The 17,088-nt window shown below is 41.0% G+C and overlaps 1 protein-coding gene across 1 annotated transcript in view; it reads left to right on the forward strand.

Moving 5' to 3' along the window:
* The first annotated feature begins 302 nt into the window (after positions 1-302).
* Positions 303-17,088, forward strand: part of wdr1 (WD repeat domain 1) — a 54,900-nt gene continuing 38,114 nt past the window's right edge. Inside the window, exons 1-4 of the mRNA XM_080190177.1 lie at positions 303-582; positions 4,256-4,377; positions 4,463-4,553; positions 11,185-11,332. Coding sequence (XP_080046303.1) covers positions 567-582; positions 4,256-4,377; positions 4,463-4,553; positions 11,185-11,332 — 377 coding nt within the window. The 5' untranslated portion in view covers positions 303-566. The remainder of the gene's footprint in view (positions 583-4,255; positions 4,378-4,462; positions 4,554-11,184; positions 11,333-17,088) is intronic.

Raw genomic sequence — 17,088 nt, forward strand, 5'->3', positions numbered from 1 at the left:
AGTGTGGCAACAAGGGGATTCTCGCCGTAACTTCATTGCAGTGTTAACGTAAGCCTACTTGTGTTAGTAATGAATGAACTTTAAGCAGTGTCCCAGTCTGGCTGTAGCTGCCCAGAGCCACCTGGCTCAGAGTGGGGCGGCTGCAGGTAGACTCTGGCCCCGCCCCCCGCCCCCCGCCCAGCTGTAGCCAATGGGCAGGTAGCAGGCCTCCCGCCCCCAGGTGATCGTGGCTGCCGTGCGTGCTGACGTCAGGCGCCCTGCGTCAGGCCATGGAGGAGGCGGTGGTTGGGGCTCGGAGCCGCGGCGGCTCCAGCGGCTTTGACTATATTTGGTCAAAGCGGCGAGGCAGTGAGGGAGCCAGCGCCTGTTTCCGGGTTGCAGTGCCTGCTGCCTCCGCCCTGTCTGTGATTCCTGCGAAAGGGGAAGGCGGCCGTGCCCAGGGAAGGCGGAGGGGGGAGGTTGTGTTCAGTGTTACCGATTGACTGCCCGAGCCAGCCAGCACCGAGCCACCCCGCTGCTGCCTGCCCTGCCTTGAGTGCCGACTACTCCCAGTGTGTGCAGCCGAGATGCCTTTCGAACTGAGTAAGTGTTTGCAGGCGGCTGCTCTCCGGCCTGGGGTCTGTCTCTTTGGCGATGCTTCTGAACAGCGGAACCTTCAGGTGGGGGCGAGGCTGACCCTGGCCCGTGTCCCAGTGCTGGGCCCGGGATTCCCAGGAGAGAAAGGCAAACGTGAGAATGGAAGCTCACGCCTCTCCCCCTCTCTCTCTCTGCGGGTTTACCCTGCCCTTCCCCTCAATTTTTTTTTGCATTCTTGTTTTAAGCTGGTTGGGACTTGACAGTGCATTCCAGCCACCGCTGGGTTTCTGCTCATTCAGGAGTAACCGAAAAGCAGGGCGTATCTTTTGGATTGGTCAGCAAATTCAATATGCTGGGATTAGGGAGTTAACAAGTGTCCCTTTTTCCTCTTGTATGTATTCATTTTGGTAACCTCAAATATACTCGGAGATCCATTTCCCAAGCGTGGTTACACATTTTAGTACAAACTCAAATTACTGCGGATGCTGGAATCTGAAACAGAAAAATGTTAGAAAATCCATCAGGTCTGGCAGCTTCTGTGGAGAGAGAATAGAGCTAGCGATTTATTCAACAGATCGCTTCTCATTCCCCACCCTCATGTAGATTAAAGTTCGGAGCCACCTAATCTTTATATGCATGTTTTCTGTACCGTCTTGTTTTAATATTAGTCTTGATTTATTAAGTGCAGTAGGTTTCCAGTAGATTGCAATTACACAAACTTTAAACAATTAAACTTTTTCGTCAATCGGTGACCTAATGCAAGAATGATTCCTTCGAGTAAAATCACCCCCGGAAATGTCTCAAAACTGTTGAATGGTGTTTCCCTTGTTCATCATCGTGTTACTTTGTAACCATTGCTTCTGTTACTTCGATCTGTGTTACTTGTTTTGATAGTGTATCAAAATGTTTTTCAATTTACAAATTACTTCCGGTAGTGCATAAATTTTAGAGCATATGACAAGTTTTAAGATCCTTGCAATAAAATTATACAATGAATGGGAACAAGAAGAAAAACCTAATTGGCTTATCTGCCTAATTGTGAACACGTTTACAAAGAGTATTCAATATAATGCAAACTCTTATTTTGTCAGGGTAACTTAGCTGTTATTGCTGGTGTATTATTTAAACCAGTACTTAATTTTCATCACATTTCTGTAGGGATAGAAATGTCATTTAACCTTCCAGTCTGTTCCCCTATTGAGTGAGATCATGAATTGCATCATTGCTAGACTTGTAACTTGAACTCCCAACCCCTATGAATCTTAAAGGTTTAAGAAGACTGCCCACTGACTCACTAACTGGAGAGGGAGTGTATTTGTTGTCTTAAGTATTATCCATGCTCTCTGATTTAAAAACAAATCTGAAATAGCTAAAGTATTCATTGTGGATATTGTGTAATTGCTGCTCTGTTCTAAATGTTACTGCTTAGGGTAGATTTTTGCTTTCACCACATCAACGGAACTGCATTCACCAAATCTTCTAACCCATACTTCCTGTTCTTATTGGTGTTATGTTGTCGAATTCAGTTTTTAAGTAACTTGTCATTTAACCTTTATGCACATTTCAAGTCATTTGTGTTTGGAAAAACAGGAAATCCTAACATCCTGGGTTCGACATTAGGCAGCATGGAGGCACAGTGGTTAGCACTGCTGTCTCGCAGCACCAGGGGCCTGGGTTCAATTCCTAGCTTGAGTGACTGTATGGCATCTCTACGTTCTCTGTGAATATATGGATTTCCTCCCACAGGCCAAAAGACATGCTGGTTAGATGCATTGACCATGTGAAATTTTGTACCCGAATAGGTGTTGGAGTGTGGCGTCTAGTGGACTTTCACAGTAACTTCATTGCAGTGATGATGTAATTCTACTTGTGCCATAATACATTTTTACATGTTTTTTCTAGTCTTGCATTCTTTAGCTAATACTGCATCATTTAAGCTTTAATATAATGGTCCCTGGTCTTCAATAACAAAGCTTTTATCCAATGATTTCTAAAGTTTAAATATAGCACATCTTGACCTCTCTGTGCACTCAGGATTTGGCATGCAAGTATCTGCATGAAAATTAATCTGTTTGGAAATAATTCAATAGGAGCAGTCACAGCCAGCCCAACTCTAAAGAATCAGTAAGAAAAAAGTCTCCAATAAGAAAGAGTTTGGATAAGCATGCCATACTTGGGCACAAATAAAACCACTATCATTCATATTGTGTAACTCCTATGTCTACAGAGGGTACCAAAGAACTGTGTTCAGCAATGGTCAGTATATTTAGTACCTTTGTATCCGAGTAGCAAAAACTAGGGTGGGAACATGAGGATAACAAGTCAGTATTTTTTGAGATTATAATTTGTCACCTGACGTTGTTCTTATAACCACACCAATGTTCAGTTAATAATCAAACTTCATTCATGTGTTTTGAAAAGTTCAGAACCTCCCTCCAGCCATAAGCCAATTCGGAAACAAACATACACTTGCTTAACTACCAGAACTTTTTCCTTTTCCTAGTGGATATTTGCTCTGAAGTATATTACATGCAGAGCTTTTTGATTTATTTTTAAAAAGACTTGAATTCATGTCATACCTTTCATGCCCTGAAGGCATTCCAAAGTGCTTTATAACCAATTAAATGCTTTTGAAGTGTATTCACTAATGTGGCCACTAATTTGTGCAAAGCTCTCAAAATTTGGGGGTGGGGGGGTGAATAAAATGACCAGGTAATCATTGTTTGATATGAGCTGAGGAATAAACTTTGCATAATGCCAGGCAATGTATTACACCCCAGGCAAATGGGACCTTGTTTTAATGTCTTCTGAAACATGTCAGCTCTGACTGTGCAGCACACTATAATTTCTACACTAAAGTATCAACCCAGATAAATTTATGGTATGGCCCCTGAATCCACATGTCCGAGAGGCATGAGTGCCATGAGCCACAGCTAGTAAACAACTTGGAGAAATTGCAAGCTCTAAAGCTCTTTGCTGAATCAGGCTATTTAGATTCTTGCATTTGTATAGTGGCTTATGTATATATCAAAGTACTTCATGCAGGGAAATGTTCAAACAACTTTTATGTAGCTAGATAGCCATTTTGAACCAAATCTCTAATAGCAGTGAGATTAATAACCTGTTTCTGTGATATTGGCTGGAGGAGGGATGTTGCCGAGGACATTAGATGAACTCTATATCAATCAAAAGTTTTGGGAAGCAAACAAAATCTTGATCTTAAATTTTTCTATGTCCCATGCATGGGTAATAAATTCAAACCTTCAGTATTCTAACCTAAAGATGGTGATATCAACCAAATGGAAACATGTTGCTAGTTTTGCAAATACTGCTACTGTTCTTGCATAATCCATTCCACAGAAGATGAAGGTCTTGAAGTATCTGAAAGCAGGATTTTGAATCAAACTGAATTTCAATACTGCCAAAGCTGAGGTTTCAAATAAAATAGTTCAAAAATGATAGCTCCAGACTTATCCTCACCCTAGGTTCTGAAAATATTTTTTTGCACTGTGGTGTAGACCTTGGCGTCTGGAATAAAAATCATCCATTGCCAAAAACTTCACATTAAAAATTAAGATTATCTTCACATTTTGCGTCGAGGAAAGGATTGATTTGCACATTAATTATTGCAGATTTTGAGATGCTGTTTTCTCAGTTTTTCTTTCCTATTTCTCAACAGGCAAAGTATATGCTAGCCTCCCTCAAGTGGAAAGAGGTACTGCAAAGGTCCTTGGAGGTGATCCAAAAGGAGTCAACTTTCTTTATACCAATAACAAAAGTGTCATCATAAGGAACATTGATGTAATGCTTTTTTAAAATTTTGTTTAATTTGCCAGAATGCATATTTTAAAAATTTAGTGTCTAAAAAAATATTTTCTTATTTCAGTATCCAGAAATTGCTGATATATATACTGAGCATGCTCATCAAGTTCAGGTTGCCCAATATGCACCTACTGGATTTTATATAGCCTCAGGAGGTACGTCAGTTGCACTGCACTCAAAACTCGGCACTTTTTACCACATGCTGCAGCACAAATTTTTTGTACTGTTTTGGAATTTATCATTTGGAAATAAGATCAATCTGTTTGTCATGGGAATTGAGGTTTTTCTAATGTTGATTCTTCAACTGGAAAGAAAGTTCATAGCAAACCAATGTAATTTTGGTTAATCTCTTATTGTCCCATTATATCTAAATTCCTCATGATAAATATCTACTGATGAATGTTAACAAATTTGTATGTTGTGGTGAATAGTTTTTCTGTCTGCAGCAATGTTTTGCAGAGAGAGAGCAGAAAGTTGGGAGGTGTGATGCAATGTCAAATAAATGCTCTACTTTGTGATAGTGATTACTGAATGAATTGCTGCTCACACAATATTTTGTTTCATGGATTGAATGTAGCACACTGTACTTCGGGCTTTGCAGGTGTGGTGTTAGAACAGAGTGGGAGAAAGTGTGACCAATACTTGTGTTTCACTGGATCAATGTTTATAAATGGCCCCCAAACTCAATGGGAAGAGTGCTAAAAGATCTTAAAAACACAGAAGCTAGAAGCAGGAGTAGACCATTTGGCCTTTCGCGCTTCCTCCGCCATCCATCTTGATCACAGCTGATCATCGAATTCAATATCCTGATTTCCCCCCCCCCCCCCCCCCCCCCCCCCATATTCTTTGATCCCTTTAGCCCCAAGAGCTATATCTAATTTCTTCTTGAAATCAGACAACGTCCTGGCCTCAACTGCATTCAGTGGTAGTGAATTGCAAGTGTTCACCACCCTCTGGGTGAAGAAATTTCTCCTCATCTCAGTTCTAAAAAGGGTTGCCCCTTATCCTCAAACTATGGCACCAAGTTCTGGACCCCCCCACCATTGGGATGTTCTTACTGAATCTTTTCTGTCTAACCCTGTTAGAATTTTATAAGTTTCTATATGATCCTCTCTCTTCTAAACTCCAGTCAGTATAATCCTAACAAGTTAGTCTCTTCTCCCCTCATATGACAGACCTCCAATCCCAAGAATCAGCCTGGTAAACCTTTGCTCTACTCCCTCTATAGCCAGGACATACATCCTCAGAGAAGGATACCAAAACTGCACACAGCACTCTAGTGTGACCTCACCAACGCCCCATGCAATTGCAGCAAAACATCCCTATCCCTATACTCAAATCCTCTCACTATACAGGCCCACATACCATTTGCATGCTTACTTTCAGCGACTGATGCATGTGGACTCCAAGATCTCATTGATTGCATAAATTGCTTGAAAAGATCTTAAAAATAGAAACTTTTCACAGACCAAAAATGGGTGGCTTAGGTTGATTGGCCATGTTAAATTGCACTTTAGTGTCAGGAGGATTAGCAGAGTAAATACATAAGGTTGCAAATCTAGGGCCTGGGTGGGGTTGTTGTCTGATGGGCCTTATAGCCTCCTGCACTCTGGGGATTCTATGAAAGCATTCAAAGTAAATATGTTACTCATTTTTTTTCTTTATTTAAATATCCATGCTTGTTCCAGACAAGTGGAGAGTATTCTGTCACGTTTCTGATTTGTACCTTTTGTAGGTAGTGGGCTGACCTAGGGAGATGAGAGGTGAGTTATTTTCCTGAAAATTCCCAGCATCTGACCTACTTCCATAACCACAATTATAGACTAGCCCGGTTCAGTAACTCCCAGAATGTTAGTGGGGGAATTTAGTAACAGTAATGCCATTGAATGTCATGGCAAGATGGTTACATTCTCACTTGTTGGAGATGGTCGTCGTCTGACATTTGTGCATGTTACTTGCTGCTTATCAGCCCAAGCCTGAATATTATCCAGCTGTTGGTGCATGCATTTTGAGTTGTGAATGATATTAAGTACTATGCAATCAGCAGCCTACTGCTTACATTTCTACTTCTGACCTTACGGTAAGGAAAACTGGGGATAGTTGGAGCAATTGTTGAGCCTGTGGCGCTATCCTGAGGAACCCCTGTAGTACATAAGAACATAAGAAATAGGAGCAGGAGTGGGCCATCTAGCCCTTCGAGCCTGCCCCGCCATTCAATAAGATCATGGCTGATCTGTCGTGGCTCAGTTCCACTTTCCCGCCCTCTCCCCGTAACCCTTAATCCCCTCTCTTATCAAAAACCCATCAACCCGCGTCTTAAAAATATTTAGCGAGGCAGCCTCCACCACTTCAATGGGCAGAGAATTCCAGAGATTCACCATCCTTTGAGTGGAGAAGTTCCTCCTCAACTCCGTTCTAAACCGCCCCCCCCTTTATCTTGAGGCTGTGCCCCCTAGTCCTACTGTCTTTTTTGAGCGGGAAGAGTCTCTCCACCTCTATCCTATCCATCCCATTCATCATCTTATACGTCTCAATGAGATCTCCCCTCATTCTTCTAAACTCTAACGAGTATAAGCCTAGTTTATTCAGCCTGTCCTCATAGCTCAACCCCCTCAACTCTGGTATCAGTCTAGTAGACCTCCTCTGCACTCCCTCCAAGGCCAAAATATCCTTGCGTAAGTGCGGTGACCAAAACTGCACACAGTACTCCAGCTGCGGCCTCACCAATGCCCTATACAGCTGCAGCAAGACCTCCCTACTTTTATATTCAATCCCCCTCGCTATGAAGGCCAGCATCCCATTTGCCTTCCTGACCACCTGCTGCACCTGCAAGCTGGGTTTTTGCGACTCATGCACAAGGACCCCGAGGTCCCTCTGCACCGTCGCCTGCTGCAGTTTTTCGCCCCGTAAGTAATAGTCCTTCCTACCATTATTCCTACCAAAGTGGACCACCTCACACTTGCCAACATTAAATTCCATTTGCCATTTCCTGGCCCATTCGCCCAGCCTATCTAGATCCTTCTGCAGACTCTCCACACCCTCCGCACAATTTGCCGTTCCCCCAATCTTGGTGTCATCAGCAAATTTCGACACCCTACACTCGGTTCCCTCCTCCAGATCATCTATATAAATGGTAAAAAGCTGAGGCCCCAGCACCGACCCCTGGGGCACTCCTCTAGTCACCATCCACCAATCCGAATAGCACCCGTTGACCCCCACTCTCTGCCTCCTATTTGACAACCAATCCTCTATCCACGCTAACACCCTACCCCCAACTCCATGTCCCTCGAGCTTCTGCAATAACCTCTTGAGGTACTTTGTCAAACGCCTTCTGAAAATCTAGAAAGACCACATCCACCGGCTCTCCTCTATCCACCGCCCTAGACACATCCTCGTAGAACTCCAGTAAATTTGTCAGACACGACTTCCCTTTAATGAAACCGTGCTGCGTCTGCTCTATCAAGCAATTCCCTTCAAGATGCCTCGCAATTTCCTCCTTAATGACAGATTCTAACATTTTACCTACCACAGACGTTAAACTAACCGGCCTATAATTCCCTGCCTTTTGCCTGGCACCCTTCTTAAACAACGGCGTAACATTAGCTGTTTTCCAATCATCCGGCACTTCCCCGGAATCCAGCGACGTCTGGAAAATAACCACCAAGGCATCCACTATCACCTCCGCCGTTTCTTTCAGAACCCTCGGGTGCATTCCATCCGGTCCTGGGGACTTGTCCACAATCAGCCCCTCCAGTCTGTCGAGCACCGCCTCTCTAGTAACAGTAATGTCATTAAGACCCTCCAGTCCTACCACCTTTCCATCGCTAACACCCGGCAAATTATTCACGTCCTCCTCCGTGAAGACAGAAACAAAAAAGTTATTCAATACCTTAGCCATATCCCCATCCCCTACCACTAGGTCCCCTTTCTCATCCTCTAAAGGACCAACGTTCACCCTAGCCAGCCTCTTCCTTTTTATATATTTATAAATGATGTCCTGACATTGAGATGGTTGACTTCCAACAGCCATAACTGTCTATCTTTTCAATAGATATGTTGCCAATCGGCAGAGTTTTCCCACCATTCCCATTAACTTCAGTTTTGCCAGGACTGATGCCACTGTCAAATGCTTGATGTGCAGGGCAGTCACTCCTGTCACCCTTCGCAGTATCCAGTGTCTTCAGCTGCTTACTGATGAGACATGGAATAAATCAAATTGTCTGAAGACTGGCATTAGTGATGCTGGAGACCACTGGAAGAGACTGAGGTGGGTCAATTATTTGGAACCAACTTCAGCCAGAAATGCAATGCTTCAACGTTCCCTTTTGCACTGATATGCCACACTTTCCCATCATCAAAGATGGGATGCTTCTGGTTAGTTTAATTAACCACAAGCATTCATGCGTTTAGTTTTGTGTAACCCCAAAATTGCATCTGCTCTTTGGCATGCAAATAATGCTGTGTTGCAACTTCACCAGCTTAACAATTTTTAGGTTGACCTGGTGCTGCTCCTGGCATCTGCTGCAATCTTCTTTGAACCAGGGTTGATCCATTTGTTTGATATGGTAGAGAGGGGTATGCTGGTCCATCAGGTTACAGATCATTGCTGGGCAAAGCCTGGTGCTCCTGATGGTCCACCATGCCTCATGGTTGCTGGATCTTTTTGAAATCTACCCCATTTAGCATGTTAATTGTGTCACACCACATAATGGACAGTATCCTCAGTGTGAAGAGGAGACTTAATCTTCACAATGACTGTATGCTGGTGACTCCCAACATCATTATGAACAGATTGGGGAGGACAAGATCTAGTGGGTTTTTTAATCTCTTCCTCTCACCAGGTGCTGCATGGCCAGTCTGGCAGATATATCCTTCAGGGCTTGACCGGTACTGAGCCACTCTTGTTAATGAACATTGAAATCTTAACTGATTAGTTCATTCCAGTTGTTGCCACCGTGGCTGCTTCTTCCAAGTGGTGTTTAACATAAAATACTGATCCATCAGCTGAGGAAGAATGGTTGACAATCTGCAAGTTTTCTCACCCAAGTTTTGACCTGATACTGTCAGACTCTGAGGGTAACTTCCTCCTTACTGGATACCTTTGTGCCATCGGCTCTGGGGGATCTGGCTTACTGGTGAGAAGACTTGTCCAGTGATTGTGGTGCTACAGATAATGGGAAGTTACTGAATGTGGTTAGTGGTGTGGCTTAGATGATAGTGTAGAAATCCCAGCTCACATTGTGAGCAGTATAGATGGAAGCATACATTGGTAAAAGAATGATAAGTAGAAAGCAATGTCAGCAAATGTGACGTCATCCATTGATGAAGTGAAACATTCTTTCAGCATCCACCCTGTCAAGTGCCTTTAGTGTCATACATTTTTTCAATAAGATCGCCACATTATTCTGAAGTCCAAGGAATAAAGCTATCCAACTTCTTCCACTTGAGGTAAATTCCGCTCCCCCCCCCCCCCCCCCCCCCCCCGCCGCCCCCAACAAACCCAAGAGTGAGTTGTGTATTTTGTTTGAACTGGTTTCATTGGAAATAAATTCTTAAATACAGACACCAAAACACTGCACAGTACTCCAGTTGTGATCTCACCAATACCCTGTATAACTGTAGCAAAACACCCATTTGCCTCCAAAATCCCTGCATATTAACTTTTCCTGATTCATGTACAAAGACATCCAGATCCCTCCGTATTGCAACATTCTGAAATCTCACCATTTACATAATATGCTGCCTTTTTTCTCCCTGTCACTGGACAGGTTAACACTGTTGCCTCAGCACTGGGGACTCCCTTTCAGTTCCAGCATGTGTGGAGTTGGCATGTTCTCCCCATGTTTGCGTGGGCTTCCTCAGGGTGTTCTCCCAAATATTTGCACATTCACTTCCTTTGTGGACTGCTTTTCCCTTCAAGTTCCTTGTCTGTGTCTTGCTGTCATCAAATTTAGCACCCTTGTATTTGATTCCATCATCCAAGGCATTAATGTAAATTGTAAATAATGTCCCGGCACTGATCCCTGTGGGACTCCATTTGCCAACCTGAAAATGAGCCATTTATGCTCACTTTCCAATTAGCTAACTAATCCCCCCTCCAAGTTAATACGTTACCGTCAACATTGTGGGCTCTTATTTCATATTGTAACCTTTGACGTGGTACCTTGTCAAATGCCTTCTGGAAATCGAAGTAAACTATATCCACAGGTTCCCCTTTATCAACATTGCTTGTTACATCCTCAAAGATCTCTTATTAGCCATGGCAATTTTCTTTTCTCAAAAATAATGGGATTTTTGCAGACAGATTTTCCTACAAGGTTGGGATCTCGGGTGTTTAGTTTCTTGAAAGCAATCTTGTTTTGAGTTAGTGATATCTCAATAACTAATGTTTTTTAATTCTTCCATGGAAGGTAGGTATAGCTAGCAGTGTTCACATTTGTTGCCTGGCCCAGTTGCCCATGAATTGATTGGTTTGCTCCAGTATTTTACGGGCACCATGTTGCTGTAGGTCTGAAGTAACATGAAGGCCTTTTCAGGTAGGAATGGCAGATTTCCCTCCCTGAAGGGCATTGGTGAACTCAGTAGTTTTTGTAACAATTAGGAGTTTCATGGTTACTGTTATTGAACCTAAAGAGACACAGGATTTTTTTCCTCAATGACTACTGGCCAATCCATCAGTATTGAGGATTTTTCTATTCCTTTCTTTTTCATAATTGAAGGTTACGCTCTTTTGTTTGGTGTGCTGCAGATCACCTTAAATTGTGTTTTTGTTTTGTATTATAACAGATGTTTCTGGAAAAATTCGTATTTGGGATACCACTCAGAAGGAACACCTATTGAAGTATGAGTACCAACCCTTCGCAGGACCAATCAAAGATATTTGTTGGTCTGGGGATAGCCAAAAAGTTGCAGTTGTTGGAAAAGGAAAAGAAATGTAAGCCTTCAAATTACTGAATAAGGAGCAGGCTGCATTTGTAATTGCAATCTCAATGATTTTTGTACTTTTTTGAACCTGTTTACTTTGTGCTGAATTAGTATACTGTATTATGTTAAGATCGCAAAAGATATCGCGCATTTAAAGTGTATTTAAGTAGAGACTATTTACTTCCTAAAAATGCTTCTCTTTAGAGACACCTAATTCCAACCTTGGAAATTCCTCCTGTTACGATGCAGAGGTTAATCCCCTTTTACCTTGCTTCGTAATCTGTTAAAATTTGTTTAATCTAAATTGTAATCTGATGTTTGGGAAGGTGTTCACTATTTTTCATTTAATATTTAGAGGTTTGTTAACAAAGTCCTGACACTTTGAGAATAATTAACAAGTTCTTCATTTAACCAACTGGGAACTTTAACTAAACAAGGAACGTATCAATTAAAGTAAGGTTTGACTGGAACGCTGTTCAAATAAATACATGGACGATTCATTACAAAAAAAACTAATTTATTCACTCAACTTTACAACAGGTTTTATGGCTTTGGGGGGAAAAGAACCTTTGGAGTTCTTCTGGCAATCCCGCTGTCTGTATGCCCTTTCTGATGTGGTACCCTTTTGTTAGATGGAAAATTCTCTTAAGAGAAACTTCTTTCATGGCAGAAAGCTGCTCTTGCCCTCCAAGTGTTGAGAGGTGGCATCGTTTCAGTTCTTCTGAACTGAAGACAGGCAGTTGAGTTCCTATTTTTATATCTCTGACCTATCCATTTCCTACACCAAGATTGGTCTGATGTCAACAACAGCAAATTCAAATTTGATAGGTTCCTGATAGTTAAGTGTCTTCTTTAAACTGATTAGGCTTTTGAATTTGACAACTTGTTACCAAGGCAACCCGGATGCTTGTTTTGGTTACAAATGTTGCAGTCTGCATTTTAAACATTCAAGCACTAAACACACCAGTTTTTACAGGGACCACACCTCAAAAACGCAACTTCACAACGCTCCATCCAAAGAAGGTAATTGCAGCTTTTAGAGCATTGTGAGCAAGTACAGCTTTAAAATACTTTTATTCTGAAGAAGATAGACTTTTTATATTCTACTTACATGATTCAATGCCAAATTTTGTTCCCACTGATGCTATCTAACCTGAATATTTTCAGCATTTGCTGTTTCTTATTTCAAATTTCCAGTATCTGCAATATTTTGCCCTCTTGTATTCATCTTGCGATGTATGAAATCCTTCAGACAGGGCTGCCTTTCAGTTTCATATTCAGTAGGGTAACACATTCATATTATGGATGAAACTACAAGTTTTAACTTGCAAATCCCTGCGATCACTCAATTATTTCTAAAGTTGGCAAGTGAAAAATGTTACCATATTTAACAGCCTAGATCCTTTTTACATAATTAGCCGCTTGGGAACATCTGAAATTAATAACTGTTTTTTCTGAGATTAGCAATCAGAATTGTTACTTTGAAACTAATCTTAATGAGAAATTTGCTATCATTGCTACCTGTGGCCCTTGATACTTTGTTTAATTAAGCAATGCTGCAATATGTGGATCATCTTCCAAAGAATTAGCAGCAAAAATGGAAGTGAATTCTGTATAGTTGAGTTATTTTGCGGGAAGCATTCAGCCTTAACAACAAATGTAAACTATAATCTCAAACTAATTGAGTGGAAACCCTATTAACCTACAGAACAGGTCACATTCTGTGATATTCTTTGGTGTTTTTACTATCACTGTTATGAGGGAAATGGTGCACAAAGCTCAGGGTGCGTTCTCTAAAGGACAAAGTAAAAACAGAATGAAAATGCAGTCTGAACAGCTATTTTTGATCTTATCCTTTCTGAACTTGAATAATGCTAATTACTGCAAAAATGTTTGGACATCTTTACCCTTTTTGAGAAAATGACACTACTCAATTGGTTTTCATCTAAAATAAATCCAAAATACTGGAAATGTGCAACAAAATCAGTGCTGGAAAAGCTCAGCAGGTCTGGCAGCATTGATGGAGAGAGAACTTCAGAGTTAACATTTCAAGTCCAAGATTTTTCTTCAGTGCTGCAGAAAAAGTTTAAAGTTTATTTGTTAGTTTCAAAAGTAGACTTACGTTAACACTGCAGTGAAATTACTATGAAAATCCCCCAGTTGCCACACTTCTCTGCCTATTTGGTTACATTGAGGAAGAATTTAGCATGGACGTTGCATGAAATCAGCATGTGTTTTGGACTGTGGGAGGAAACCAGAGCACCCGGAGGAACCTCCCGCAGAAACGGGGAGAACGTGCAAACTCTGCGCAGACAGTGACCCAAGCCTGGAACTGAACACGGGTCCCTGGTGCTGAGAGGCAGCAATGACAGTGTCACGTTGGACACAATGTTAAACCTTTGCATGCCCTGCTGAGTTTTTCCAACACTTATTGTGGTAGACACAATCTTTGTTCCGGTTGTGCAGGAAAATTGTTTAATATTCCCAAATTAGGTGGTTTACAAAATCTAGGTATTGTTACAAATGTTAAAATTGAGGATAATGGCTAATTATGAGAGACTTTCAGTTTTTTCTCACCCAATAAAAACTTACCTTTGATTTACAGTTGCTTTCAGTTTAAGATTAGCTACTTGAATGCCTTTGTATTCAGGATAATTCCTTTGCTTGAAATATTGAATATTCTTGGTTATTCAGTTTCTTTCCTGTATAATTTGAAGAATTAATTGCTGGATTAATCACAGTCAAGGTTAAAATTTGCAAGTTTGCAAACTTAATTATTTGAAAATTGATAATTGGGGAAGAAAGAATCTTGGGTGCTAGTTCATCCTGACTGTTCAGTCTTTTGTTTGCAGAGTGCAGTTTTAACATGTTCCCATTCCTGAAGTGCATATTCATTGTCCTAATGCTTAATTGCGAAGAGCCATTAATGATTTTGCAATATATCCCCAAGCAAATAGAATGATGTGGTAACAATACAAAACGTTTCCAAAGCAAAACATTTCAATGGCAAAAATAACTGGCCACCAAGCATTGGAGAAGGGATAGGAGTTAGGGTATGGTGATGCTGGGAATTCAGGAAAGAGTAAACTTAAAAGTAGTGCGGTAAACATCCAGATCTAGAGCAGTTTTGGATGAAAATGCAGGAAGGCTTCAGGAAGAGAAGAAAGCTAATAGGATATTAGTACTTAAGGTAATGACAAGGAAAATTAGGAACTGTTGAGAAAGCTTTAAAGAATGCATCTGAATGAAGGAACTATAGCAATTTACTTTAATAGGACAGAAACTTAATGATTTTTAATTTGATTAAAATGTGACCAAGGTTGGGAACCAAATATTCTAGGATATTTGAGCAAACAAGGAGAGGTAGTCTTGAAAACAAAAGATGGTATAATGATAACATAAATCTTAGCTGGGAAAGTCAAGAAATAGAATTAGTTTGGGTGGAGCTAACAAACATCATTGGGATTTGCTCGTAGAACTATAGAATGGTTAGACAATGCCAACTCTACAAGAGCATCTCACTGATCCTACTGCCCCCTCTTTCCCTGTAGCCTTGCAATTTTTAACTTGGGTACTTATCCATACCCTTTTGAAAACCATGATCAAATGTGCTCCCTAATGGTGGTAGTTAGGTAGAGCATAAGTCATGAAATTTGAGGCATGTGTATTAAGGATAATACACTATGAATTTTAATTGTCATGTCAGATTATCAAATTTGCAATAATATTGTAGGCAACACTTCCATGGAATGTATTCTACTTGTAACTGTATCAGTGACCTGGTTGGGACTGAGTGTAAAGTATCCAAGTTTTCTGATTTATATAAAAACTTAGATGGGCAAGTAAGTGGTGAAGGTGCAAAGAGGGATATAGGCTGGGTGGGTGAGTAGACAAGAACCTAGCAGAGAATACAATGTGGACAAGTATGAAGCCTCTTTTGGTATGAAAGATAAAAATGCAGAATGTTTTTGAGTAGTGAGAGACAGGGTAGCATTGATATTCAGAGGGACCTAGATGGCCTTGTATGTGAATCACAATGTAGGCACACAGATACAGCATGCAATTAGGAAGGCAATTGGCATATTGGCTTTGTTACAAAGGGATTGGAGTGTAGGAGTAGAAGTCTTACTATTATAGGACGGATGTTAGGGGTAGGTTCTTTACCCAGAGGGTGGTGAGGGATTGGAATGCCCTGCCTGCTGCAGTTGTAAATGCGCCTAGTTTGGGAGCGTTTAAGAGATCCGTGGATAGGTTTATGGATGGTAAGGGTTTGGTTTAGGTTAGAGGGTCACTGTTTTTTAACTGGTTGGCGCAACATCATGGGCCGAAGGGCCTGTTCTGCGCTGTTATGTTCTATGTTCTATTATATAGGACATTGAATCCTTATCTTAAGTGCTACTCAGTTTTGGACAACTTAACTAAAGGAGGATTACTTGGCTCGGAGGGAGTACATCACATATTTACTGGATTTGTTCCTTGGATGAGAGGAGTGGTTGATTAGGTTAAGCGTATGTTCCTTTGGTTTAGAAAATGAGGTGATCCTATTAAAATATAAAATTCTTGAGGGTAGAAAAGGTAGATAATGAATAGACATTTTGCTTAGCTGGGGAATCTAGAACGTCAGTCACCATCTCAGAATGAAAGGGTTGACTGTTGAGAAATTTCTTGTCTTTTTGAGACAGTGTGATTTGTTGGCTACAGCTAAGGAAATTAAGGGACGCTGAATGTGCAGTTGAGCTTAAAGGTCTGGCTGTTTGGTCAGTGGAGCAGACAGAGGGCCAAATGGCCTACTGCAGCTTCCATTTCTAATGTTCTCAGATCAGTGAGGATGAAGGCACTAAGAATTTACGAAGAGATGAAGGGAGAGTGAAGATGGAGGTTAGGGAGAGAATTCCAGATGCATGGGAAGCAACTGTAGACTATGGTGCAGAGGAGTCGAGAGCAGAGGATGAACGCTGAAGTTTCAATAAAAGAGACTAGTGCCAATTTAGCAATTTGGGTAAATTCACGCAGGTTGTCAAGAAGGCAGTAATAACTGTGGTCACATCAGGGTAAAATACAAAAGTTAAAGGCGTTCTGAGTGCATGGACCTAATGACGGATGAATTACTGACACCAAATAGATACACTAGCCTTTGTTGAGATTTTGCAAGGTGACCAACATTGGGAATTAAATATTCCAGTGCGCAGGACTTCTATAAAAGATGAGTAAAATGGAAAAGGTGTGTAGATCTGATAGTAAAGGAAGAATCTTGACCCAAAAAAAATCAAGATTTTAGAATTGTAGAACCACAAAGTAGTCATTTAAAAAAACAACACACACACAATACATGTAGAAGGTTATAGGCTGCCTAACAGTAATCATATTGTTGGATGGAGAATAAGTCAGGAAGTTAAGGGGAATTTAATTAATCAGGAGATGGTGAATTTGAAGGTTGGGCAAAGCAAATGATAAGAGTAGCTTGGAGGATGAGGCCATGCCATGCATATGAACATTTACCTGAACAATGCTGTGTAAACTAGGGGACAGTCTATTTTATATGCAGTATTGTAATTAGACTAGGGTGAGTAGAAATCTTGTAGTAAAAGGTTCTCAGTGATCATTATTTGATAGAATTTTATACAAGGTTTGAGATGATTTGATTAAATCTGAAAGTAGAGTCTTCAGTTTAAATAAACCAATCACAGATATGAGGTGCATATTGGTATTAGAGATTAGGAAATTAGATTAAAAGATATGGCAGATGAGCAATGACAAACATTTTAA

This window comes from Carcharhinus amblyrhynchos, chromosome 1 (genome assembly GCF_965287045.1).
Source record: "Carcharhinus amblyrhynchos chromosome 1, sCarAmb.v2.hapA, whole genome shotgun sequence".
Classification (NCBI taxonomy): Eukaryota; Metazoa; Chordata; class Chondrichthyes; order Carcharhiniformes; family Carcharhinidae; genus Carcharhinus; species Carcharhinus amblyrhynchos.